The 26,799-nt window shown below is 53.3% G+C and overlaps 9 protein-coding genes across 9 annotated transcripts; 5 read left to right on the top strand and 4 right to left on the bottom strand.

Annotated features, from left to right (window-relative positions):
- Positions 1 to 139: 139 nt before the first annotated feature.
- Positions 140 to 678, top strand: J4E85_007329 (uncharacterized protein; the record flags this gene model as incomplete). The annotated part of the gene is made up of 2 exons (XM_051471561.1): positions 140 to 365; positions 416 to 678. 2 exons carry the CDS (start codon positions 140 to 142, stop codon positions 676 to 678), a joined length of 489 nt encoding a protein of 162 aa, XP_051324635.1.
- A 1,312-nt stretch (positions 679 to 1,990) lies between these two features.
- J4E85_007328 (uncharacterized protein) lies at positions 1,991 to 3,378 on the top strand (the record flags this gene model as incomplete). The annotated part of the gene is made up of 2 exons (XM_051471560.1): positions 1,991 to 3,067; positions 3,127 to 3,378. 2 exons carry the CDS (start codon positions 1,991 to 1,993, stop codon positions 3,376 to 3,378), a joined length of 1,329 nt encoding a protein of 442 aa, XP_051324634.1.
- A 1,881-nt stretch (positions 3,379 to 5,259) lies between these two features.
- On the top strand, positions 5,260 to 6,363 carry MIC33 (putative mitochondrial 2-oxoglutarate/malate carrier protein; the record flags this gene model as incomplete). Its single annotated transcript, XM_051471559.1, has 2 exons — positions 5,260 to 6,260; positions 6,315 to 6,363. The coding sequence occupies 2 exons, from the start codon at positions 5,260 to 5,262 to the stop codon at positions 6,361 to 6,363; spliced, it is 1,050 nt and encodes a 349-aa protein (XP_051324633.1).
- Positions 6,364 to 7,481: 1,118 nt separating this feature from the next.
- Positions 7,482 to 8,662, bottom strand: J4E85_007326 (uncharacterized protein; the record flags this gene model as incomplete). Its single annotated transcript, XM_051471558.1, has 5 exons — positions 7,482 to 7,807; positions 7,863 to 7,997; positions 8,059 to 8,392; positions 8,451 to 8,488; positions 8,548 to 8,662. 5 exons carry the CDS (start codon positions 8,660 to 8,662, stop codon positions 7,482 to 7,484), a joined length of 948 nt encoding a protein of 315 aa, XP_051324632.1.
- A 2,552-nt stretch (positions 8,663 to 11,214) lies between these two features.
- J4E85_007325 (uncharacterized protein) lies at positions 11,215 to 11,955 on the top strand (the record flags this gene model as incomplete). The annotated part of the gene is made up of 2 exons (XM_051471557.1): positions 11,215 to 11,282; positions 11,337 to 11,955. 2 exons carry the CDS (start codon positions 11,215 to 11,217, stop codon positions 11,953 to 11,955), a joined length of 687 nt encoding a protein of 228 aa, XP_051324631.1.
- Positions 11,956 to 12,870: 915 nt separating this feature from the next.
- Positions 12,871 to 13,866, bottom strand: J4E85_007324 (uncharacterized protein; the record flags this gene model as incomplete). Its single annotated transcript, XM_051471556.1, has 3 exons — positions 12,871 to 13,357; positions 13,477 to 13,751; positions 13,813 to 13,866. 3 exons carry the CDS (start codon positions 13,864 to 13,866, stop codon positions 12,871 to 12,873), a joined length of 816 nt encoding a protein of 271 aa, XP_051324630.1.
- A 358-nt stretch (positions 13,867 to 14,224) lies between these two features.
- On the bottom strand, positions 14,225 to 16,149 carry J4E85_007323 (uncharacterized protein; the record flags this gene model as incomplete). The annotated part of the gene is made up of 2 exons (XM_051471555.1): positions 14,225 to 15,010; positions 15,058 to 16,149. 2 exons carry the CDS (start codon positions 16,147 to 16,149, stop codon positions 14,225 to 14,227), a joined length of 1,878 nt encoding a protein of 625 aa, XP_051324629.1.
- Positions 16,150 to 16,523: 374 nt separating this feature from the next.
- On the bottom strand, positions 16,524 to 18,121 carry J4E85_007322 (uncharacterized protein; the record flags this gene model as incomplete). Its single annotated transcript, XM_051471554.1, has 2 exons — positions 16,524 to 17,930; positions 18,089 to 18,121. 2 exons carry the CDS (start codon positions 18,119 to 18,121, stop codon positions 16,524 to 16,526), a joined length of 1,440 nt encoding a protein of 479 aa, XP_051324628.1.
- Positions 18,122 to 18,635: 514 nt separating this feature from the next.
- J4E85_007321 (uncharacterized protein) lies at positions 18,636 to 20,366 on the top strand (the record flags this gene model as incomplete). The annotated part of the gene is made up of 5 exons (XM_051471553.1): positions 18,636 to 18,641; positions 19,050 to 19,115; positions 19,161 to 19,249; positions 19,298 to 20,265; positions 20,314 to 20,366. 5 exons carry the CDS (start codon positions 18,636 to 18,638, stop codon positions 20,364 to 20,366), a joined length of 1,182 nt encoding a protein of 393 aa, XP_051324627.1.
- Between the last annotated feature and the right edge of the window lie 6,433 nt (positions 20,367 to 26,799).

Genomic DNA, 26,799 nt, shown 5'->3' with positions numbered 1-26,799 from the left:
TATAGAGACATGCCCTCCGTTCTGGTAGCGAGTTGTTGGTATTCCTCCAGTTGATCGAACGTCCTTCACGCCAGCCTCGTGTCACCTCATATCCGATCCATCCTCCCGTCCACGCCGCATTCAACGGCACATCGACATCATGAGCAGGCCTCTCCTCCTCTCGTTCCTCCTCCCTCTGCTCGCCCTTGCTCAGGACTCCTCCTCGGGCAGCGAGCTTCCTCCTCCCGGCTACAACGGCGGTAGCGACAACCCGCAAGACCCCAGCGATGCTGGCGCCGCGGGAACACAGAAGGGTGCTTTCTCGCTCTCGGGAGGTGCTATCGCAGCTATCATCGTGGTCGCCGTCCTAGTCGTGCTCGGATCCAGTACGTTCTGCACATCACGTCCCAGCATACTCGGGCTAACATCAACACAGTCGCATCGGGTGTACTCTGGTGGCTCGCGAAGAAGCGCCAATGGGACGTTCGCGCATCCATTCGCCGTGCGTCTCGTCGCTTTACCGGCCGCGCGAACAACGACGCCGGCAAGCAGAACCGCGAAAACCGAAGGACAGGCATCAGACTCAACTCGCCGCCCCCGGGCAAGAACGCCACCAAAATGCGCGATATCGAGAAGGGCCTCCCTCTGTCCAACAAGGCGCCACAAACTACAACTACCATCACGAGCGTGATGAGGTGAAGCTCCAAAATCATATCATGGAATATCTGGAAGCAACACCAGCGCCGCCACGCGGGTCGAGGCACCCGTCGACGCGAAAGACGATAACGGAGTTTGGAGAAGGACGCCTCACAACTCTTGTCCGTCGGAACGTGCGCACGCATACCGCATCCTTAATGCGGCTTATCATAGCACGCAGGGCATGGATTTTTCGGGCGTACACGAATATTACGGTAACGACAGTACCTGGGAAGCGGTTGATGGCTGCTTAGGACTCTGGAGCATTTGCACTTTGGGCGTCATTATTTTCTTGTCAACATATTATGATACCACGCTTTTTCGGACGTATGGACAATGGACGCATCGGTCAGCGTCGATGGAGTCAAGACGTAGACCGTAGATTTCGATAGTACCCAAACATAACTATAACCACCATTTCAAAGACCTCAATATGTTTCTCTACCTTTCGACATGCTCAAAGTAAGAGTTTGTTGAAATAAGAGCCTCGAGCCCGGCAATACCAAGGCCTATTATGAGACCACACGCCAAGTCAGCGACCGCCCATCTGACCACCAGCGATTGGCCAAACGTCCAGGAATAGCCCGTTACTTGGCCATCGCTTGGGAGTTTCTTGGAGAAAGCTTGGGAAAGGCTTGGGAAAGGCTTGGGAAAGGCGTGGTATATGCAGAGATGATCTGACCCTGATCCTACTATCCCGGTGCTGTGGTGTGCTGCCGGCTGGGCACCCAGTTTTATTTGCCGGCTTTGCATGACTGCCGTAGGTCTGACCCAGGATTAGAAGGACGGTAATGATGCAGGGTATGTGACGAGATCGCTTCGTGCAATTAATTTCCGAGAATAGTTTGCTGTGCCGCAGAGCTACATCGCGGAAGCACCATATACAAGGGAAAGGTTAAACCAGTGTAGAGCCGACGCTGACGTTAGGTCACCAGCTTTGCGTGTTTTTATCTTGATGTAAGCTCCATAGTGTTCGGATGTTTCCTTGAACAGGGCGGAAGGAGGACCGGGAGGCAGATCGTGACTTGGATACGGTGACTCGAAATCCTTACCTGTGACATCTATCCAAAAGTCGAGAGCTGTAGACTATGGATGGGTTGATGTTTACGAGATTGACACCCCGATTTGACATTGCGACAAGAGGTCGGCCACAACCTCTCAATCTGTAGCACGTGACCTGGCGAGCACGCTAGTCCTAAAGTATTTCGCCCGACGCGTTCCCCGCATCATCCTGTCTGGCGCCATTTCTGCCCAACGCGACACCTGGGCAGCACCACATCGCGTTCACATAGCAAAATCGCACTGAACAGACGACATGGCCTCTCGACACCGAACTACCAGGCCATCTGCTAGTCGCCCGTCTGGAGTTTCCACTCCAGCGCGAACTGCCGCTAGCAACCGCAGCGCAGACGTCCTTCCACCGTACAAGAAGCCATCGCATCCCCTCGATACCGAAGCGACGCGAGCCCTGAGGGAACTACAAGGTCGCAATATTAATGACATCAAGAGGCACAATAAGCAGGCTACTGAGCATGTCACCAGTACAGCGGCAAACATCAACGACATGCTACGCGACCATGCTGGGTATATCGAGCGACGGCAGAAGAAGTGGGACGTGGGCAAGAGTTTGGACGACAAAGACGAAGAAGAAAGTATCATGGCAGAGCTCCAGACCAATGTGGATGGGGCTACCACAAAGCTGGAAGAGAGCATGCGCGCTGTCATCGACTCGGGTGTCGCCGCGCAGCGCATCGAGGAAGCGCTGGAGTGGTTAAGGAACACTGCGCCCGGGCGGTCGGCAGACGAATATCGGACGCAGATGACACAGCGGGAGACACAAAGGCAAACCCAGACTCAGGCAGCGAGCCAGCGGGCACAGAACGAGGGTGACGACGAGGAGATGGACGACAGACCTACGCCCGGTCCTACACCCCTCGATGGCTCTCGCGTAGCTCTCACAGGCGCAAGTGAGCTGTTTGCGGATCGTATGCAGCGCGACAAGGATGCCTACACGTCACTCTCCTACACAGCGCGCTATGCACGCAACAACGATTACCGCGAGTTCAAGCGTACGGTACACGATGCCAAGTACGGCGACGAGGGTCCCACACTTGGTCATGAAGACACCTGGTTCAATGAGTCCGGGTCGCCAGCGCCTGGCATTACGGACACACGCCGAGGCGACCTCGACGACGACGATGACATCGTAGTAGACAAAGCGACCATCAGCACGAGGTGCCCCATCACATACCAGCAGTTCAAGGACCCATACACAAGTACGAAGTGTCCTCATACCTTTGAGAAGAATGCCGTTCTCGATATGATCCGATCGGGCGGTCACAGGGTGGACGGTCAGAGAGCCATTGAGTGCCCAGTCAATGGTTGCTCACAGGTAAGTCTATCCTCCGCATGTCAATATTCTCAGAGACCTATGCTGACACTGCTTCTTAGTTGCTCACCAAAGACGACGTGCGCAAGGACACTATTATCGCTCGTAGAATCAAGCGCATGCTAGCAGCTGAACTTGAAGGTGAAGACTCCGACGAAGAGGTGCAAGCTCCTCGTGAGGCTCAACAAGTCGATGGGAGCGACGATCTGTCTGGATCGACCTCGAGACTGCAGGTTCCGGGGACTCAACAGCCGCCAGAGTCAAGCATTATCGAGGACCTCGGATCTCCGAGCGATAGCGAGATGTCTGTTTAGCCTATGCACGATGGAAGTGGCGTTTCGGTCTCGGATGGGCTCAATGATACCCAAAGGTGTAAAGACGTAGTTGATTCTAGCGGAATATGTTGAGACAACAGACAGGCCGCGCAATCTATGCGCCATAGTACTTGTCCCGTAGTCAGGCATCAATCTTCTCAACAGCACCTGCGCAACCCTTTCGTTTCTTCTGCAAGCGTTCAGACCGGCCGGGCGCCTCCACATTCCCGACCCTGTGCCGAAAACTAGCTGACCTACCATTCACCCACGGACATTGAATCGGCCTAGATCTGGTGCCCTGCATGACATTTCGCTACAATATTCTTCCGCTCACAAAGTAGTTCACAGCCTGTCGTCACTCAGAATGTCTTCGGCCGCGGATACCTTCGGGTCACTGGTGGTTGCAACTTCAACCGCGCACCTGGGCGAAAGGCCTCAGCACCGCCCCTTTCAACGCTGAGGACCCTGATCTCGCCCAAAAGAAAGCGATCTCGCCAGTTCATTCCGATCTGCGACACGGCGGTATATCAATACCCAACGAATGAAAAGCAATGTGCGTACACGCACGTCGGGTTGGAACGACGCACGGATGCACGTTGTGCGCGCGGAAACCGCAGTCTCATCCGGAAAAGCACAGTGAGGTCACTGCACCTAGTAACAGGGTACCGCAACCACAACGTGGTGTACTGCAGCACAGGTCCGCTCACAGTGCTGTCCATGACATGTGACAGATGCGCTGCGTTGAAGTTACGATGGTTCGATTGGCCGAAGGCTGCCGTTACAACAAACGTCATCGCTCACATGCAAGCGGTTCCGCATGTGGCGCACTGGAAACGGGATACTCTGTGCCTGAAGATCGTGTATTACTCGAGCAAGACATTGCGCAATAGTATGAGAGCCTCAACGGTGCAAGGGAGACCGGATGGCATGGACACGCGACATCAATGCGCCCAGCTCGTCCCGCTCCGCCGTGCACGGTAAACTTCAACATGGAAGCCTGTGAAGTAAGAATGGCATCAGAGTTCAGGAAATCAGTGTGACCCGATTGGCCCAACAGCAATTGGCATCTGGTAGGACGAGCAGCAGTTCATATCAGTGGCTCGCTGGGGCAGCTCTGCGATGCGGGGAAACGCAGCCCACCCCTCAGTTCATGGCACCGGTCGACTGGCTGGGCCTGTTGACAACTAAGAACAACAGATCATCGTGCTGCTTTTGTCCTCCGAGCCTCTTCACTCACAGCCTCGTCCATAACTCCATCTTATCTGCTACTTCAATCCAAGTTGCATCGTCGCATAGTCGTTTGATGCTAGGAAGCGGGTAGTCGAGCGCATACCACCCTACCCACTAAACCCGCGACCCACACCCCACTTCTCCGACGCGGACTGGATCCTCCGCACAGACGTCAGCGCCCGAGGTACGCACCCAACGTCCCATCTTCCTCTTCACCGTCTTTGAGCATCCACAATGCGATCGCCGCGGGTGCAGTCGGAAAGAGAAGGGTTATCGCACGTGCGCACGCCTTCGGAAATGCACACATGTCCGATGACATTCTTTCCTGTGCGCCGAGCGAAGCTGTACATCTAGATCGTAGCCGGCTAGCTTGCGACGTCCACGGCCGCGGTGTAAGGCGCATGGGAACTGCGTCTCAGGCTGAGGCTCTGCCAACACCTCACGGACGCACGTCGTAGTACTATGCTGCTGGGATATAGACCCGGCCATGGAGTCTCTTTTGTGGGCTTTCTTACTTTCTTAGTTACAGTCTTTCTTCACATTTGGTCTATTTCCAGTACAGCATAGCGACAGCGATATACCCCACAGATCTTCCTTTCCTGCATTATCTTTTCACATATCAAGACTGCGCAAGCTGTCACTGACAACGCAATGTCGACAACAGCAGCCGCCACTTCGCAAACCCTTAAGATGCCCGCCACACGCGCTCTCGAGAACGCAAAGCAATCTTCAGAAGCTGTTCTAAGCGACGCATCCTCCGCCATGTCCAAAGCCGCCGAGAACCCCAAGAAGGCCACCGCCGACTTCCTACACACACCCTTCATGCGCGCAGCACTGCCCTTCGTAAACGGCGGCATCGCAGGCATGACAGCAACAACCGTGATCCAACCCGTGGACATGGTAAAAGTGCGCCTACAACTCGCCGGAGAAGGAGTAAAGACCGGCCCTAAGCCAACCCCCGTCACAGTCTTCCGCGATATCATCGCCCAAGGCAAAGTGCTAGACCTCTACACCGGCCTCAGCGCGGGAATTCTGCGCCAAGCCGTCTACACAACCGCGCGCCTAGGCTTCTTCGACACATTCATGAAGAAACTAAGCGCGCGCGCCAAGGAAAACGGCACAGCTATCGGCTTCAAAGAGCGCGCAGGCGCGGGTCTAGCCGCAGGAGGTCTCGCCGCCATCGTCGGCAACCCGGCCGACCTCGCCCTCATCCGCATGCAATCCGACGGCCTAAAACCCGTCGCGCAACGCGCAAACTACACCTCCGTCATCGACGCCCTCGTCCGCATCAGCAAGCAAGAAGGCGTCACACGGTTATGGGCCGGCAGCTACCCGACCGTCGTCCGCGCCATGGCCCTCAACTTCGGCCAATTAGCTTTCTTCTCTGAAGCCAAACAGCAACTCAAGAACACGTCCTTGTCGTCTCGCACACAGACTCTGACTGCGTCGGCGGTTGCGGGCTTCTTTGCGTCGTTCCTGTCGTTGCCGTTTGACTTTATGAAGACGAGGTTGCAGAAGCAGACGAAGGGGCCGGATGGCACCATGCCTTATAAGGGTATGTTCGATTGCTTCAGGAAGGTTGCGAAGGAGGAGGGGCTGTTGAGGTTTTACCGTGGCTTTGGGACGTACTATGTCCGTATTGCGCCGCATGCGTAAGGTTTTGTCCTTTGGCTTGATGTGAGGGTGTGTGCTAACGAGTGTGATAGGATGGTGACGCTTATTGTTGCTGATTACTTGGGCTTCATCACGAAATGAGAGTGACAAGATGAATTCTTGCTTTTGATGGGGTTGAGGCGTTGGGAGTGAGGGTTTCATGGCGTTTACACGTGGCTGCTATCGCCATTGATGTTGTCTCGGCATTGTCTTCTTTCATTTGGGTCCTGAGCGCTGTACGCGCTGTTCCTTCTGGTTCCCAATCGCCTGTGTGGGCAGCAAATAATGTCATCACGTTTCGCGGTGCTCGTGCACATGCAGATACTACAAGTCTTGATCTGCTACCACTTACCGCTTTATCCAATGTGACAGTGCTACGTCTTGCGCATTCACTACCTAGAGGCCTCATATTCGGCAATCACAACGCGGGTGTCTTCTCTACAGACCTTGTTCCACTGCATGTAGCTAGCCGCACACCCTAAATCTTATCTCGTCTTGGGAGTCTCGTGCAGAAGCGTGAAGGCTGCAAAAAGGGATGGATACTGCATCTTTTGCATCGCATCTGCGTGCAACGCAGGAGTGATTGCACAATGAGTATGTATCGTGGGAACAGGTAATGGGGACGACCTCTGGGCTTTTGACTGAACAAAAGATCCTATATGGCTACCTGGGCTCGATGGCCGAGTTTACAAAGCCTCTTGCAGTGATTCGGTTTCAGCTATTCAGTAACGACATAGCCAGTCGCTGGCCCACTGTCCACGCTAGACCCTCAGCGTGTCTGAGCCGCGCTGAGATCTGCAGCAACGCAAGCTCTGTCGCAATAGCGATGTGAAATAGTGTATACAAGGCTCGGGTGAAACAGGGTCCAGGCGCCTGCGCTCAAGAGGTTAGCGCAAGTATGTGGTACCTCGGCCTACGCAGATTGGTCGCATGAAAATGTGGGGCTCAAGCCCCTATCGCCGAGCTCCCGACTTCAGACTTCATCTCTAATGTTCTTCCAGGACGTGTTCCCAGCTCAGCAGCGCCCTTGGAAATGCAGATACAAACAATGACATCACGTGGCATTAAGGCAGTAGGATGGTAGCGACAGCATGTATGTTTGTACGCATACGACGTATGTAAGTTCCAAGGTGGCCCACCGACCAACCAAAAGAAATCCTAGCAGCAATCCGAGTGGAAAGCCTTCAATCTTCCCGTCCCCATTGTGTGAGGCCGAAGCCTTAGACTCCCCACTTCTCAATCTTCTTGTAAGACTTGTGCAAAACCGTCCCGGCCCGCCTTGCAACGCTGGTGCGCTTCACCACACTGACAGCGTCCTCGTCAACATCAACGCAGCCCGAGCTGCCGATGGACTCGGGTGAACAAAGCGGAGTAAGGGTCTTTGTGCTCATGTCGCAGAACTGATCGTCGGATCCAATGAAGTCGGGGCCCCAGGATGTGGCAGAGTTGCAGAGGTCCGCGGCAGTTTGGCTGGTCCAGTTGGAGACGATGAGGTACTCGTGCATCCATGTAGGGCGTTCGGGGATGCTTCGTTTGGCGGGTTGCGCTGCAGGAGAGGGTTAGTTTGATCGTCTTGTATATACGGGCATGGACACACATACCTGCAATTGGTCCACTGTCTCCTCCATAGATGGTCGAATCGCATGTCTTCTCCTCGTCAGCGACCTCCTGGACACTGCTAGCATACGCATTGGTTGTGAACTTGAGTGCTGCGTTCACGATATCGTTTGTTTCGTCTGCAGAGGTAGACGTCCGAAGTCAGTATATGTCTCACATGCCTCCGTAGTCAGAACTCACCTTTGTCGAGCCAAGTACACGCGGGGACGTATGGCTTTGAGCTGTCTTTGAGATTGCCTGCAGACTCCCTGCTGTTGTACCACCTCTCGCCACAGTGGCGGCCAATGTCGCCAGTCCAAGCCCCTCCATCCGTATCGTCAGCTTGGTTGACGCTGATCCAGGCGATGCAAGTGGCATCATCGTTGTTGGACACGCCAATGTACTCCGCTCGCCGACCCGAGCCTTGGTCTACGGTCACATCGCAGAAGCTGCCAGGATCAATCCCACAACCGCCTGCCTGCCCGCTGAAGCGATTGCCTTCGCCCCACGCGTACACTGCGGCGATCGACCCACCCTAGAGTCTTCTTAGTCTTCACCAGTCTTTTGGAGAGAATGTTGTGGGCGCAACTTACCAGACTTTCAGACTCTTCGCCCACTCCGTGAAGGCCGGCTAGAAAGTATACCCGATTAGCGGTGGAGTCTTCGATACTACTTTGAACTGTATCCTACCTTTGATCCTGATGCTTGGGCCCTGGGGCTTATTGTCGGGTAGTTGGGATTCGGTAAAGGATACGATTGTCAAAGCACCGCTGACAAGGCCAATTGCGTTGAAGAAGCCAGACATCTTGAGCTTGATGATGTTTTGCGCGTGTGAATATGATATTGATAAGTATTGAATGAGACTTGCAAGCAGTGATGGGGTCGGAGGCATATCAATATATAGGATTATTTCCAGAAGCGAGCAGTATCTGACGACGGATTTTGTCGACAACCCACGTGTGTCCGCATGCTGCCATGATGGTATCATGGTGCACGTAATCGCACGCAGCCAAGCGTATACCTGTAAGCATATTGATTGAAGTGGTACGAGGTTGACTGTGCCTCCGGCAAGCTCGGTGTATAATCACACATGGATTGGGCGATTACCCAGGTAACTGTTCAGTGAAATGTATTCCTGGCGCCTAAGTGCATAACAGAACTCCACGTGTTCGCTTCCAACGGATGAATAGCTCGGTTACAGCTCAAAAGAAACGTATCTCAATGAATCCAAGACCTTGGAAATATTGGTTGTGGCGGGGTCAAGTCATGGGACGCGTGCTGTTGTGGTGTACACGAAGGTGTATAAGGATATCGTCTTCGAAGCGGCTGGTGCAGAGCATCAGTTCCGCAACATCTCAGCCAATTCCAGAAGTCAATTCCACAACCTTCACTTTCAATCAACATGAAACTCTCTATCAGCCTGGTTGGCATCTTCCTCACAAGTGCTTTCGCACTTTCGGTCAAACGACAGAACGGAGTCCCCGACTGTATCGACGGCGATAGATCCGGAGTGGGCGATTCATTTGGATCCAGTGAGTTCAAGCAGCCTAGCGTGGATCTTTACTATTCAGTGATATGATCTGACATGTACGCATAGAGCCTGACTGCGAGGACGAGTGTTTCATGCCTGAGCAGTCTGGGGATGGGGTCGAGCAGATCTGCCGAGGCTATTGCACCACGTTCCCAGTAGCCACTGGGCCACTGGTGTGGAACTGCATGGGCTCACAGTGAGGTTATTTGGATGAGTGTTCGAGCTTGGAGAAGCGTACGTAGTAGCATCTTCAACTGTGTCGAGCGGCAGATCAGTTTCGACGTAATTGCGTGTATGAAGGATTCCAGACCTTGAATCAACCCATTATCTTGACTCCGCTTTCATAATTCGTGTGTGACACTCTTACGGTACCTTGTACCCGCTCATACAGTACATCGGGCTAGCAAACGTCTCGGCATCTGCTTCCAAAGTATTCATCTGGACACACTACCAAGCCAAGAAGCATCACCGGCATGCCATACAGCATCTCCGATGCAGTGTAGTCAAGGATGTACAGTGATCCTTACTTGGTGTGTTGATAAAGTCACAAGATATCGTCATATTGCCGATGGGTCTGTCACCAAGAAACATTGTGTCACCAAGATCACCTTCCGCCAAGATCGTCCTCCGCCAGATGTCATCTTCTCGAGCTAGAATAGATGCGATAACTTCTCCATATCATGCCTGAGAAGCTTAATGCATGCAATGCGGCTACAGCCCGGGTAGTTCGACTAGAGTCGGCAACGTTGCATCTGCCACAAACGGACACAAAGTTGTCACTGGAGTACGAAGTAAGCCAAGATGGAAAGAGCGGCATGATTCATAGTTGAAGATCCTGCCCTCATATTAACAAGGGCATCATCCTTCCCATGGCCCACAGCCGAAATAGTAGTTACACGGAGCCACTCCACAGTGAAAGGAATATGTTGAGTGCCGAGGTGTCTATCACCACTCAACTTCTATTGCATACCCAGGCAGGTACGCCTTCGCCGGGGCACTCTACAGCACGAGTACCTACCTAGGTAGGTACGTATCCGGTTGGGTACCAATTCGAAGAGTCCGCAGTCAAGAGACAGATACTTAGATACCCTTCGTGATGAACGTTACAAGATGACGTCGGCCTTCGGCTTCAGCCGAAGGCCGTACATACGATCCGAGCCAACGGCAACGCTCGTGGGCGTGCCGGCCCGGTTATGCAGCGCGCGATATCAGTGGCTATCACACCCATTGGCACTTTCTCTTGGGCTCATCTTGGCCCTTTACCAAGATGGATAAGTCGGCAGGTGCCTTCAGTTTTATGCAGTTGGGGATAGAGCCGTCGGGCGTGATTAATTGGAAGGTGTGATTGGAGCTGCCAAGCCTCGTGACACAGCGCCTAGCGAACTGTGCCACATAAGCATCTTGGCCCGCGGGGCGAGCGGGAGCTTGGCGACCTCGGGATGCATTCCGTAGCTTGGCACCACGCCACATCATAGTGGACGGCAGTAGAGCATTGCTGAAACGGGCATTCCAACTTAACCGGGCACCGTCCTACGGATATCGGCTCATGCATGATGCCCAGGTGTGGTTGCAATCTAATGAGCGGAGTATCCGGTGGATGAGGACGATTTTACCCGTGGACGCAGTCGACTTGGCAGACTGCAACCCTATTATGCTAGGCCTCCCCAAAGAAACATGGCATCTGGATGAGGGCTTCGGAGCTTCTCTACTCTCTGTTGCACAAACGTTCAGCTTGTTTGCAGGCTATCGTTTACTGATAACAACGCCCCGAAATCATCACGCGCACAAGACTACCTGGACATACATCGCCTGGGCATCCCTTCGCGATGCAGTTCCTAAATACCTGTAGACTGGCATCAGTCGCTCTACTGTTGTTTCCTTTCAAAGTACAAAGGTACGTTTCACCTACCGTCCGCATCTATTGAACTCGTCGACTTATTCTCCGCAGTGCCGCCAATTTGACCTTGCGCTTCTTCACGGAGAGCCAAGATGACACCTGCTCTTTCCGCAACAGCAGTGAAGCCCTGACGTTTACCTCATCGAGCATTCCCACCATGGATCATTGCTTCAACCTAGAAGATATCTTCGGCGGAAACACCACCCAAGGTTTCGTCAACCAAAGCGCCTACCCACCCTTCTCAGCCACGGCAGGCATCAACTGGTCCGTAGAGAACGCCGCATTATACAACGCCCAAGCGAACTACACCAATGTTCTCTACCACCTACACGTGCCAGGAGCCGAAGCAGCCGAACAGTACGCAGATCGCCGCGTGAACATTTACCCTGCTAAAGACTGTTACAACGCGGACCCGAACAGCGACGCCACCATGCCACCACTACTTCCCTGGTATGGCTACGACTGCGTCAGTGACAGAGATGGAAACTGCGGCACGATCGAGTATGATGTCCGCAGCTTCTACCTCCTACCAGGCACAAGGGAAAGGGATCAGTCAGGCCGTTGTTTATTGTCTGCGAAATGGGGTGCTGCCTCGAGTATTTACTCGTCTTCTCGTGTCATTTTAGGCGCCGCTTTGAGCGCGTCTCTGGCCATCTGGTATGCCTGGTAGTCATGATAGTCCTGTGTTAGTTTTGTACTTGACAAGCAGTCGCCTACATGAACGCCTTTCGTTGAAATGTAGATCGTATCTAAAACTATTTATACCTGTACATGGACTATGGAATGTGTTCCAAACTATATCACATGTTTGCCGACGCTACCGTCACTAGCCACCTCGTTAACAATACCACTTTTGAGTGTATCATCCTACCTTCTTCTTTCTCATCCTCTCCTTCCTCATGTATTGCCACACCCAACGACACGCAGTGTAAAACCCACACCTAGACCATCATGATAGGACCCCAAGATCTCATGAAATGCAGCGCCCCCGTACTCCGCAAGCACTGCATCAGCCAGCGAGCGACACCGCAGAGCCACATAGGCAGACAAGGGAGCACAGAACAGGACAAGCAAAGCAAACAGCACGGAGAAGATCGAACTGTGCGCAACTCCCGCAACTTCAACGCTCTCGTGAGACAAAGTGATGCTTAGAAGACAAACGAATAGTGACAATAGAGGAAGCGGGACCATGACTGACACCATCTGAATGGACGGCCCAACAAGGTGCGCTCCACACTGTGACTACCCGACGTAACTGGAAAGTCACTATCGCCTCATGTGTACTGAAGATGGTGGGGCCCGCCCTTCCACGACCTCAGTGCAGAAGCGGCATGCCTTCAGCATGACAATATGATGTGGTCGGCGAAGCTGGTCTCGCCGCCCACATATACCAGAAACGTTCCAAGACACCATGTCTCACCTAGCAAGCACGCGAGCGAGGTTATCGGAGTGAGCAGCCACAAATATCATACCAAGTGCTACAGCCATCACATTCAGCGATCCCTCAATACACCAAGCTACACCCCCACACGTCTCATGCCCTGACCCCCTCCATCTCGAAACCACACCCGGAGGCAACATGCCCTCACCTCCTCCCACCACCAATATCCTGGCCCAACCTATACCCACTAATCTTCTCCCACTCAATCTTCTGCCTCGTAATCGGCAACTGCCTCCTGAGCGCCTTGAATGCGCCCTCACTCAGACTACCAAACGCCCTGTTCAGATCCTCCTGATACTTCTTCTCCTCGGCCGCAATCTTCCTCACAATCTCACTTCCATTCGCACTGGCGCCCGCACTGAGACTGACCTCCTTGGTCGTAAGCAGACGCACGTTGCCGTCTTCGTAGTAGTGCACGTCTACTTTTATGCTGCCGGTGATGGAGCCGGAGGACGTGTCGTAGATGTAGGAGCTGCGCCAGCGGCCGTTCCAGTAGTTTGTAGGGGAGTACTTGTTTGCGACCGTGATGATGGCGAGGGAGGAGGGGGAGGAGGGCACGGGGTATACGCCGTGAGAGGACTTGGGGTAGTGTTCTGAGGCGTGGGTGCTGAGGGACTTGTTTAGGCTCTTGCTGTTGGGGTGAGGTTAGGTTAAGCTTTTATGCGGCATGGGTGTGTTGGTAGCCAATGGGTGTGCACGAGGGATGCGCGCGGGATTGGCTTGGCGAGGGAGGGGCGGGGCGGAACGTACAGGAGCTCTTCTTGTGCGCTTTCTACAACGTAGCTCTGCACTGCGCTGGCTTTGCCCGTGGCGTGGTCAAAATCAAAGGAGCTTTGTGTGTCGATGTCGTAGTACCGGCCGTCGCCTAATGAGTTGTACTGGCTGACTAGGACCTCGGTGCTGCCGCCGGGGAGCTTCGTGGTGGTGAATTGCTCCTCGTTGTACTTTTGGAAGGCAGGCGAGAGCTCATTTTGGACGGCGTCGTCGCCGAGGATTGACTTGATTGCCTTGGTGACATCGGCGAGCTGTGTTGTTGTTAGCAGGTGTACCGGTGGGAGGGGAGCTCTGTTTTGGTGGGGGAAGTACCTCGCCAGGCGGCGCGCTGTCGATGAAGGAGGAGAGAGCTGCTGTGCGTGACATAGCGACGATTTGGCTATGTAGCAGGGGGCGGGTATGCTTCTGTGGTTGTCTCAATTGTTTGGCGCGTCGTGGAGTTGCGGGCGGACGTCGAGGCGCGCAGCCGCTTAGTGGGGCAAGGGCCAGCAGGGCGAACAGGGGTCAAACATCCATGTGCCCATAGTCGATTGCGGAGGAAGCTACGTCAACATCCCAGTGCACGCGGACGATGTTCGCAGTTCTTGTTTCATATTGAATTTGGAAATTGACAATGGGTATCTATATATATCGAACAACCATCGTTGGCCTCATTAACCCTGGAACGCCGCGCTAAGCTCTTCATCAATGCTAACAATATCCTACAAGATGTCATATATGGCCATCACTCGATGCTCATCTTCATCAAGCCGTCGTTGGTATCTGTCATGCCCTGCAGACCTATCCGCTTTGGGCCCAGTGTCGGCGTCATGCTCATGCTGCCTCCACTGTTTGAACGCTCACCGTGTGACTGACCGCTGATCGATGTCTCCCGACTGGCTTTGGGATTCGTGCCCCAAAGACTGCTGTCCCTCTGTGCCGGCGACTGCGAGATGACTGGGCTGTTGTGAACACTGAGGCCTGGGGAGACAGCACGCCGTTTGATCGAAGCTTCGTCAAAGTCGTCGTCTCGTCGGCGTTTGTTCGACTTCTTCAACGCCTCAGCCGCTGTGGGAGGCTGCATTGGACCTGGTGTAGATGCTCGTGATGCTCCACCATTCATAGAGGGCGAGTCCATGTTCATGTCCTCGCTCATTGCGGATGACTCTGCGCGAGGGAAGGATGGCGGTGGAGTATGTGCGGCGCGTTGGTTCCAGAATCCGTTGCTTATCGAGTTGCGACCACTGTGAAGACTACCAAATGCACCGAAAAGTCCCTTAGACGTTGATCCGTCCAGACTCATGTTACTCTCGCTGCCCTCTTCCGGCACACCCTCGAGCGGACCGTCCAGCCCGGGTACTGTGGGTAGTAGATTGGGCGATGATTGTGCGGTATTAGAGGGCCGCTCCAGATCCGTGTCGCTCTCTCTCACTTGTCGGATGATCTCGGCTTCGCGGCGGAACTCGCTATCAACAGGTGCGGCTTCTTCGAAGAGCTCCGCTCGGATACGACCGAATTGCCTCGATTTGGGCTAGTGAAGTTAGCATCTGATGTCTGCGTGACAACGGAAGTACATACCAGTAGATTGCCTCTCCGTGTGACAACCCGCCTCACCACACCTGGAGTCTGGGGCAGATTACCGCCCTCATCTCCGCTGTCATTACCAGACGAGATGTGAAGGTCGTTGGCAAAGAGCGACAGGCTCTCTCGTCGCGATCCCGCTTTCCGCATAGCCGCTTCTCGCGCAAAGTAACCAGTGTCTTTGCCGTTTGGCGGCGATGCTGGCCCAGGGCTTGCCATGGAGCTGTGTCCGCTGGCCGAGCTGGAGCTCTTCCGGCTGCGACCCTTGCGCAACCTTGCCCTATGCATGCTCGCAAAGTTGGGCTGTCCACCAGGCGAGAACAAGTTCGACCAGGCGTTACCGGTATTGAGTCCTGGGAAGAGAGTGTTGGTCTTCGCCTGCGGGGTCATGATCATGGGGTCGTCGTTGTCCTCAGGGTCCAGTGGGTCCACCTCGTCCGAAGAGCTACTAGAGTCCTCCGAGCCCATCATGTTGATGCTGCCGACTGAACTGGACGGGGCGGTCCTATCGCCATGGCTCCAGCCTCCTTGCATGCTCACATTGGGCGAGTCGAGCAGCATCGAGTTGGAGCGAGGCTTCCGCGGCGGTATCTTGATGCCCTTTTGCGTGATGGTCGGCGAGGAATCTGGCGAGGATTGGTCGGGGAGGGTCGAGTGGTGGAGGTTGGTGCAGGCTCTCGAGAACTCGGCACCGCGCGACCGTCGGGGCAGCACAGAGGCAGGCGACGCGTAGGTGTTGCGCGAATCTAGCTGGGGCGAGAGGGGCACACGGGCAGCGAAGTGGGCGGGACTGGGCATGGGCGACTCTCGCGCAGGCATTTGCAGCGACAGGCCTCGCGAGAGGAAGTCGGGTCGACGCGGTGTGCTGGGGCTGGCGACGATGGTCTGATCATCTTTGGACATGCGAGCGGGTTCGCGGAATTTCGGGGAGGGCTCAAGACGGGGCGTGCTGTCCGAGAGCGACCGTGCTTTGGGCGAATTCGTCTTTGACGGCGTTGTCGCCAGTTGAGGTTGCGACTCCATCATGCCTCCCTCGCCCTGTTCGGCGGTACTGCGCTCGCTACCGATGTCTGGCGTCATCGTCAACATTGAGGTGGAAGGTTGATAGGACAGGAAGCGACCTGAAACGCATTCTCTCAGCAACGCGCTGTGATCAGAGTCAATTTGTCGGGACTGGTGAATGGCCCGTCCGTTGAACGTCAATGTCACGAAGCGGGGCCTCTCGTCACGTGCAAGCCACCGTCATGGGTGAACCATGCTGTGAGGCTCTACCTACAACCGCGCCCTTCAAATATCTCTGAAATTGAAACTTTTGTAGCACAGGCTGTTTGCGTCAACTGTAGTACTATACGAAACGTATTGACAACTTCCATACGCCTTCGGTATGATGTTGATCATGACGCGTAGGTCACCCATAGATCACCCGTGCCTTCGTACCCCTGAACACTCTTTTCATGCTATTGCTAAGAGTCCACAATTCCTTGCACCCACTCAATGTCCTCCCAAGTTGCTTCCCAGATGTTGAGGACTGTCATTGTCCATTCCTTATCCTCGCGCTTCATGGTGCCAATGCAGCGGCAGATCCGCCCTTGCTGTAACAGTCTTCTACTGTCGTACTCGAAGAGCTGCACCGACTTCCAGATAGCAGCATTATACACTGCCTTGATGTAAGGTGGCTTGGCATGGAAGAGGTCGCAGAAGGTGAACTGCTGCTCTGTACTAGTCCGCTCAGAAGCAAGCACCCTGGCATACATCTCAATCATGATGTGCTTCCCTGATTTGGATGCCTGACAGCTTTGGTTAATCACTTCACCGATACGGAAACATGTCCTGAGCAGTAGGTTTGACGAAAGACCGATGATGGGTGAGCGATCACGGACAGCCTCTGGAAATGGTGGCCTGACAAATGGTTTGCGTATCTTGAATGAACCTAGATCGCCAGTTGCGGCTTGCAGGCGCGTCGTGAGAGTGACCGGGGAAGTGAATTGCTTTGACACGGGCTGACAGGTCTTCTTGTCAGGACTTCCATCGAGTATGATAGGGGCATCCGCACAGGTGCCGGGAGGGTGACGCAGTCTGTCATCGTCCCTGTCCCCGGGCTGCACAGAGCGGTTCAAAGCAGCATTTGCAAGGTCAGGACATGCGTCGTCAATCTCGGATGTCAATGTGAGCAGGTCATCATCGTTGATGTCAAAGTCGAAGTCATCTTGCGCAAGCATCGAGTTCTCAATCTGATGTGGTGCCAGGGAAGCATTAAGTTGTTCAGGTTCACTGGTATCAAAGTCGTTATCGTCGAAATCAAACCCGCAGAGCGCGGTCGGATGCTGCACAGGCAATGTAGCTACTGTATCCTGGCTAACATTTCGTATGGTTTCAGGACTCGCGAAACCATGATCTGTCACATTGCAGGCTTGACTGATACGGTCCTGGTGTGAAACCGCCGTTCCGTTGCCGGTTGTTGTCGATCGTTGGGTTTGCGCATCGTCAACAAATATGGACTGCGTTCTCGTCGACAGCCGAGCCTTGGGTCTAGAGGTCGCGGAATTGCGTGTAGATTTTGTTGCCCGAAAGCTCTCCGATACTCGATGTTGTTCTGGGAGCCCGTTTCCTTCCAGATTCACGCGTCTGCCATCTGGTTTGTTCCCTTGAGCGGCCAACCGAGGTCGCTTGCGTCGAGGTTTCGGAGGCGGGCTACTCGGTACTGCCGGCGAAGGAGCATATATTTCCAGATGCGTCGGCTCTTCTGCGCCACCAAGACCGAGATACCGTGCAACAGTAGAGTTGTGTCGCCTTCGGTCGTTGACGGCGGCTCTCCGCCGGGCCTGGTTCTGCTGCACGGGTGCCGCGGTTGACGGGGGAGGCGTCGAACACTGCGTCGAGGGCTGATTGATGGCCGTGAAACTAGAAGTTGACGAGCGAATGTGAGTGCATCTGCATACTTCAGGTTAGTTCAAGCGATATGAGATAAAAGCAACGTGTGGTGAGAAAAGGTGAGTGAGCACGCGTCGGGTCTCTCACGCGTAATCACCAGTTCGTTCTCTCGTTGTCCCCGTGTCCCCATCGTGATGCAGCGCGTTCGATGCATCCATGCTGACTCTATGCGTGAAGCGACACGATTTGGAAGCGGAGTGAGAGATGAGGTGAAGAGGGTTGGTGTGGTGGGTCGCGACTTCCATAGTCCCTTACTCAGCCCAAAGCCACCCCACTGCGGGGAGCTTGCGCCCGACCAAGCAACCATAGCTTCATCTTATCGCGTGCGCATAGGCAACCATTACTACTTAGACTTCCGCTACGAAGCTCTGCCACCAGCTCTGACTTTCTGCAAACTTTGCACCACTCATCAACATATGTTCCGTTGAACCCTGAGTGTTCTATTCTTATCTGTAACACCGGCTCTCTCCTTCCAGACCGACCCTCCGACCTTTCTCAGACCGTGGTGCAGACACCAGACCCTGATTCTGTCCAGATTCATTCTGACAGCCAAGCAAACATCCTGTTCGGGGCGCTTTCTTTTTCTCGCCTCCCAAATATAGCAGGTCTTACCCTGAAGGGTCAAACGAAGCGACAAACGTACGATGCCTGTAAGTTCTTCTTCAGACTCGTTTCTCCTTAAGAGCGTTCAAATACCATGTTCTCTTCCGCAGCAGCCCCGTTCCATTCGTCCTTCAAACCACCGTTCCTACCATAGTTATGATTTCTCACGCTTCTTGGTATGACGGACAACCCCTTCTCTACGGAGAGACGCTTCGTAGAACTTCTTCTTCGTATAGCAGTGCATCTTCTGAACTGCAAGCACTTCCTTTGTACCGCAAAAGTCTGTCATTGTCAAGCGAGCCGTCAATCGAGGCGTCAATCGAACCCCCTCGCAAAACACTTCATCACCACAAGGATCCCAAAGCATACGCGGACCTTCCGATATTCGAAAATCCCTGCCCGCTATGCTTCTTTGAACACTGTCACACGGTACTAAGAACATGGATCAAACGTAGAAGCACGCTTTCTCGGCTGTCACGGTCCAAATCGATCGTTTGACGAGTGAGCAATACGAGGAGAATGTAAGTCACCTCATCAAATCGCACATCTCATGCTGATCAAAACAGGATGTCGGTGGTGTCGTTGATCTCATCGAGGTCATCCGCATTCAGGCATCTGGTCCTACGGAAGCAGCACGAGCTCTGCGAAAGAAGCTGTAAGCCAGATTCTCACACATCCACAACATGAGCTAATAGTTTCGCAGCAAGTATGGAAATGTACATCGCCAGATTCGCGCCCTTGTCATAATGGACGCTCTGATTCAGAATGCTGGAACTAGATTCCAGAAAGCGTTTGCAGATGAGCCACTTCTTGAGCGACTCCGTATCCTGGCCAGGGACGACACAGTCGATGCGGAAGTACGGCAGAAGGCCAACATTTTGTTCCGAAGCTGGGCTGTCGCATACAAGGGAACGCCTGGCCTGGAGCGGATAGCAGCACTACACAAAGAACTTCCCCGTACCAAGCGCCCGCAGCCGCAACAATCTCGGATCGTGCGACAACAGGACGCTGAAGCTGCACGTGAGCGCGAGGAGCACTCGCAATCTCCTCCTAGAAGCAGGCGACCGGAGCCACCCCACACGTCTTCTTCACGAACCACCACACCCGTTGTCCTCGGTGCCGGTACCCCTCTTCCAACAACCTCACTTTTCAAAAGGGATAAGAAGGACAAGAAGAAGACTAAGGGCCAGCCGTTCAACCTCGAGAAGGAGAAGGGCCAGATGCTTGAGACAATGGCATCGGCAAATGTCGCCAGTACGAACCTACTGAATGGCCTGCAACTCATCAACCGAGAGCAACAGCGTGTCAGCGAGAACGCGGAAGTTATGCGACGTTTCGAGACGTGCAAGCAACTGCGTCGCCAGATCTTGCGCTACATTCACTTGGTCGAGTCTGAGCAGTACATCGGTGGTCTTCTCAACGCCAACGACGAGCTAGTCAAGGGTCTCATGGCATTCGAGCTCATGGACAAGAGCATCGATGATGACAGTGATAGTGATAACGAGGAGGGCAACGTATCAGCCGCTGAAGCAGCGATGGCGAATATGGGTATCAATGAGTCTGCCCCTCCGAAGCCGCCTAGGCCCACGAGCATCCCCATGCCTCCGCAGCGCGTCGAGCCAGACAGTGAGCCAGAGGAGGATGAGGATGACCCGTTCGGAGACAGTAATGGTAAGACTACTGCAAACATCTCTTTCTCCCCTAGCTAACACGCCACAGCCGTCAAAACACCATTCGCAGAGAAGGGCCAACCGACTTGGAGAGACGTCTAAGCTATCAAAGACACGATACGGACACGACCTGCATGTTCAAGGCGAGACACGGTATTGGGCTTTCCTCATCTCATGTTCAGCAATACCCTTTCCTACCGTTTCACTATCTACATAGATCTCAATCCAACATTTCCACACCATCTGCCATGCATTTCCATCTTCTGCATGCCCCGCGCGCGCCTCTGACCGAACGCGCGGCATTAGCCACGTTCACTGCCACGCGGGCGACGTCATGCAGCCCCTAGCGTCGGCCTGTCATTGGCCTAGCGCCACGCGCAGCATTGAAGCAGGGCTGGATGCCCTCTGCGACCGTATTAATCTCCCCTTTGCCTCCTCGATACCACTGTCTATTATCCCGCTACAACCCTCACCTTTCACGCACCTTCATCGCATAAACTGTGAGTCCAGCCCTGATCTCGTGGCTGCGAACACCGCTAACGTTATCGCAGCGCAACTCCGTCATCTCTCTGAACCAACAGTCACGAACCCGCGACCGTCAACCTCCGAGTCATAACACGTCGTAAACTCACTCGATCTTCGCATATTCATACCTCGCAATGCCTGCCTCTACCAACTCTGTCTCTTCGGCCGCCGGCTCGATCGTTAAGCCTCAGGGCGGAAAGTGCAGCTGCATCAGCACCGACGACTGCAGTTGCTGCTGCATTCCTTGCACCGTCATGTAAACGCGACGACGATATCAAGAGCCGGGTACGGCTTCGATGGACGATAGCATGTGCGCGTGCGGGAGCGGTGACGGATGGCACGCGCGAGCCGATAGGCACCATAAGGGAAGGATGGCTGGCATGGGTGGTTTTGGGATATTTTCAGCGACCTCATCAGGTATAGCGAAAGCGATAACACGCGCTTAAGGCACTGCGGCTCTGAGAGCTTTGATCTGGGGTTTGGAGTCTTCTGGAGTGTTGCATTGGATTGATGGCTTTATACCAATACCTACATTTCGAATTACAAACTACGTTCACACTTAAAACCTTGATCTGCCCAGCAATTATGACTCTACTGTCGATCGATTTGTCTTTCCACTTTGGCAGCACATTAATATCCTACACATGCTTCATGGCAAGATACACGAGCACCAACGCCAAGCAGTCGCTTCTGAAGCTAGTCCGGCAGCCAGGCAAGCAGGGCTGAAGCATGGCAGTTGTGGCGCGCTGGCGCGATGACATGGCGTCACCTAAGTACGCGAAGCCTATTGCCTTGTAAACCTCATCTCTGACATCTTAACCCCATTCTCACCGTCGCAAACTTCTCCAGATCATATCTTTTCTTGTTGTACATATCGCGTTCTACTTGTAAGTCGGATTGCCATGGTTTGATGCATACGTTCGCTAATGGGTCTGATAGTGCTTGAGACGTCATCCCCCCTTGCGCGCATCGAATCCTTCGTCTCCGCCCTTACGACTCCATTCGGTATCGCCTCGTCGCGCATCGCATCGCATTTATCCGCCGCGCAGTCTTCGCCGTAATCAGCAAAGATGCCCGCGTCTACAACTTCGAGCACGACGTCTATCGTCAAGCCTGGTCCCGTCAAGGCGCCATGCTGGTGCGGTGATGATTGCCAGTGCTGCGTCATTCCATGCACCGTCATGTAGTAGAAGTCGGCGACGAAGAGACGAAGAGGGATGGAAATATACCAGGACACGTTAGGAGTTATTTTGATTGGATATACTGTCTGAGCATGCGTTTGGGAAAGAGCTGGATAAGAGGAGGAATGTGACGAGGCACGAATCACGCATCGCATTGCTTGGTATCTATTGAGCATCTTAGCGTTACGTGCTGTTATGAAGTCTATGATATTCTCACATGCACTAAGCCCTTCTCGCAGAACTTTCGCTTTGCCAGGCATAGCAGAATCGACTCTCTTCCCCTACTAGGAAGCTGGCAACCCTATCGCGTATTCACTACTAACTACACGCTATTTCTGATATGTCGCATTTAACCACAAACTTTCTCTATTCGCTCGCATCTGTGGTAGTCACACTCCTCGATCCACCCGACGGACCTAGTCAATCATAATCGCCATGGACTTTGCATGAACCTCGCTTTCGTCAGATCACTTTTATTTACTTACACTAGTCGGTGTGAATGGAAAGAACCAATTTGATCGAGATGATCAAAGGATAGGTTGAAAGAGTTGGTGACAGAACACGACATGTGAGGCGAAAGGAAGCGCACATTGCAGAGCATGCGAAATGAAGCAGTTGAGACGCGCTGGGAGAGAAGACATCATGAACGCACTGCTTCACCCCCCGTTGGGTTGCCAACCTGTATTCGCGTCACACGGTGAGTTCTGGCCCCCAAATCTTGAGGCGCAGCGAGGCAGATTTCTTTTCTGTACCACATGGAACTTGATAAGGTGGCAGCACAGCCGCACCTTCATGTAATGAACGGTTAAAATATCTCCTCTGTGCGCTTACTCCCCACGAAGTTCAGCACGAGAGGAATATCAAGTCTATCGCAATGGCTGCATCTGCGAGCTACGAGAAGGAGCCCCTCAAAACGCTGACACGGGAATCATCACCAGCACGAACACCAAACTTCGAACAAAATCTACCATCACAGTCATCATGCACTCTACCGCGTCCTCCGTCTCCTAGCAAAACAACCAGTAAACCACGGCATCCTCGGGTTCGTCGCAACAGACCACGCACTTTCTGGAACATACGCAACACGACAGATATGCTCATGTGCGTCATTTGCATCCCATTCGCTTGGGTTACCTACCTCTTCACACTCCCTTGGGTTATTCCCTCCGTACACTGGAGCCCCATCCTCGCCTTTTTCTTTCTCCCGCTGTGGGTGTCCACGGCTGCTACTCTCTTGATAAGGCACAGGCGTTATAGAATGAGAAGGACGATTGCAGATGACGAGGCTGTCATTGGGTTATTGGATGCTGACGAGATTCTAGAGAATGGGTTGGACCTGCATGCTGTGGGGTATAAGGATGAAGAGGGTCGGGGGCTGGGAAAATGAGAGGGACAGATTTGGATTATCAAGGACTCAATGACGTAGTGACGCGTTGTGCATATTTACCCAAGTAGCGCGCTGTACACCTGCCGCTTGGTTACTGCGGCGCATAGGAATACGGGGCGTCACTACGCCGTGGCACTGCGCCCGGTCTAGCCCAAACAAATGGCTCTGTTGTGGTTGTGAGCACACTTTTCTTGGTGGCTGACGTAAGCTTTCAAGTAGTCAGTATGGTGGTGGCTGAGTTGCCCGGGCTGACGGGAGAGTCAGCTGCGGCTGACAGTAGCAGCGGACATATCATTGCTGGCATGGTTCTCATCTTCAAGTTGGATTTGAATCTAAATCACGACGGGTTGTAAAGGAAATCCAAGATGGCGCAAAACGTCAGTATGGATGTCGAACTTAACAATTTGGAAGAAACACGCCGCCATGTTGACCCTCCTCGCTTGGATAACTACCGAGCTGATCCAAGCCCTAAAGGCAAGCTTCTGAGCATCCCAGTCAAGACTAGGCGTTCAAGGTTGGACACACTTGTTGAGGCGATGACTCCGCGATTGATGTCGAGAAAACCAAGAGATATGGGTGGGCTCGGTATAAATACTGTCAGTGCAGCAGCATCCTCCTACTCAGTAGGGATAGCGACGAGTGAGGGTCCATCTTCAGAACGTCTCGCAGAGCTTGCCGGCAACGCTCCAGTCTTACTACGACCTGAATCGTCTACCATCTCGGCGCCACTACCGCCCAACGATCGTTACCTATACTCATTCACACCGGCGTCAACTGCAATCGATCAGTCCACAATTCTTCCTCCAACCCAAAGAGCAGTTTCACCAACGGTCGATGGCTTGAACAAACCAACGTGCTCCTTGAATCTCATGTGCTACAGACCTGGTAGCCAGGGCTGCATACGACGTCAAATTCAGGTGGTCAGGAAGTCTTCGGAAGAGTACCCGGGTATGATTCGAACCGACCAAGAGTTTTTCCATGCACTCCATCGAGAGTATGAACAGTATATTTGTGGCTTCTGGCGACGGTACCTATCACTCAAGACGTTGAGACAGATCCGACTATTATCCTTCACACCCATGACTCGCCCAGAAGTTGTGTCGACAGACGATTTCACCCTACAGGAGATCTTCTATGCGTACGAGCATCCAGAGGATATCAAGACAGAATGTGAATGGATTGACTGGGTCTTTCGGCTTCGCCAAGCTGACCGCCGCCATGCTCTAGAATTTGTTGAGGGTTGGAGCGGCTTCCGCATTGGACTGATCGGATCGCTACCGTGGGTGGTAGCAACTGTAGTGGGTGTTGTGTGGACAGTGAGAGGCGGTGATGTGCAAACGGCGTTTACAGTCGCCGCTTTCATTCTTACTGTTGGTACTTGTGAGTCATATCAGTCGCTGAGCATGTCAATCTCCTGCTGATTCACGAAAGCTTTGCTAGCACTTCTTGCAATCGTCAGCAAGATTGAGTCATGAAGCGAATTACTGACATCCTGCTGATATCTTTCAAACCATCGGAGTCTAAGGGATCAGATTCTTGGCCTCCAAAGTCTGGCTGAGTGTCGCTCAGACGATGTGATGGGTTGGAGACGGTGTTGCTTGTGGCGCCGCGAACGCTTATCTGGTTTATGTTCTGCGTGTATACTACTGCCTTCATTTATCTTGACGCCACCAGATTGGAGAATTGCTTTTGCTTCTGGTTGCATGTGCTGCCAAGAATATTTCGCTAAAATAAGACATCAAGTGGCGCAGCAAGGCAGATTCCCTAGCGCGTACCTTGTACGCTACTGTGCCGCATCGCGCATGAACACCGCCTCCCTCTACTCATATATTCCAAACACAACTTCCCTTGCTGCGTTTCCTGTACGAGACCATCTCTCCATTCTCGTCAGCATTGGATCACTATTACAACAATATGTTTTCGCAAAAAGAACACTTCATGCCACAGCCCTCGGTTTACAGCGAGAAACAGCCAGATGCTCATCTACCACGATCCAACCCTCGACCGACTCTTTCAGGTTTCCGACAATGGTTGGACGAACTTGATCACTTTCGCTACGAAGATCAGCCACTGTCCTTCCGCACGTTCGGGTTTATTACCTACGACACGGTCCTCAAATACATTTGGCTGCAAGTTTTCCGTTGCCTCCTAATTCACCAAGGAGTCCGTCGTCTCTATCCTCCACTTCTATTTGCAATCGGGGGGACTATTATAGACTTGCTATGGAAGAAACTGGCGAAGGACAAGTGGAGAGTGAGCAGAACGATTGGGGATGACGAGGCAGACGTTGGGTTGATGAAGAGGAGCGACTTATCGGACGGAAAGGTGGACTTTTATGCGGTACGGAGAGATAAAGATAGGGGAGGTGAGCTGGCGAAGAGTCAGGGATTCAATTGGAGATGGTGGACTGGACTTGAGACGGCGAGGAAACAGGGATGCGGTTGGAGATGGTGGGTCGCTTTTGGTCTGTGGCAAACTGTATGCAATGTTGCAATGATGTTGACTGTGGCGTGGTGGCAATATCGAACGGATGTACGTGAGATGGCCCCATTTCGAGGCACTCAGGACAACGTGTCTTCTTGAAAAGATGACTGGGATGTACGTATATCTTCGATGGAATCTTGCTCGATCGCCTTTGCGAATTCAGTTGCGCAACATCCAGTCTTCCAAGCAGTCTTTATTGAACTTCACTCGATCTTGCATACATCGGCAACAGACAATGACCACGCAAACACACTTCCCGACTCGAACCCTGCCCACGACCTCCTCTAAAGAGGTCATTTCACCGAATGTCGACAGCGAAATACCGCTCTCTCCTCCTAGCGCAACACCAATCACCACGATCGATGATGCCGAAATCGAGGGTCTCTCGATCTATTCTCTCAAGATCATCCTGTACACGTCGATCTTCTTATCGATTGTCGCATGCGTTGCATACGCCATGTGGTATCTCGAAGATGCGGTAGCGAGCTTCCTCCTATTCGGCGCACTCACATCATTTACGAACATACTGTGGAAGCTGTGCGGTCGAAGACTTTTCCGAGAGTGGCGACACAGGAGGGCCGTGTTGGATGAGGAAATGAGGTTGATGGATCAAGATGAAGAATGCACTGGAATTTAACGACCACCAGAGTAGTATCGTTTGAAAGTGTCTTCCTTTTGAGAACTCAGACCCGTTTTGTAGATAGAACCCGATTTCATTTAGCCCTGTCAAACGACACACTCATACCCCTTGACTTGTTTGGCGGGCCGAGCAATGGCACCGCTTCCATTGATGACCCTGCGGGCTAACCTGGTGGCTACAAGGTAATAGATACACTGACTTAGTGTCGATGTGCAGCTGGTGAGGTTGTTGGGTTTCGGGGGGAACTATCGGTTCCAGTTGATGGGGAAACGGATACTGCTGATCGATTGCGTTGGCTCCATCGCGTCTCTGGGCATC

This window comes from Alternaria conjuncta (assembly GCF_024043145.1).
Source record: "Alternaria conjuncta strain BMP 0040 chromosome Unknown scaffold_10, whole genome shotgun sequence".
Lineage (NCBI taxonomy): Eukaryota > Fungi > Ascomycota > Dothideomycetes > Pleosporales > Pleosporaceae > Alternaria > Alternaria conjuncta.
The sequence above is the reverse complement of the archived record's forward strand: the minus strand, read 5'-3'. Positions and strand labels throughout refer to the sequence as shown.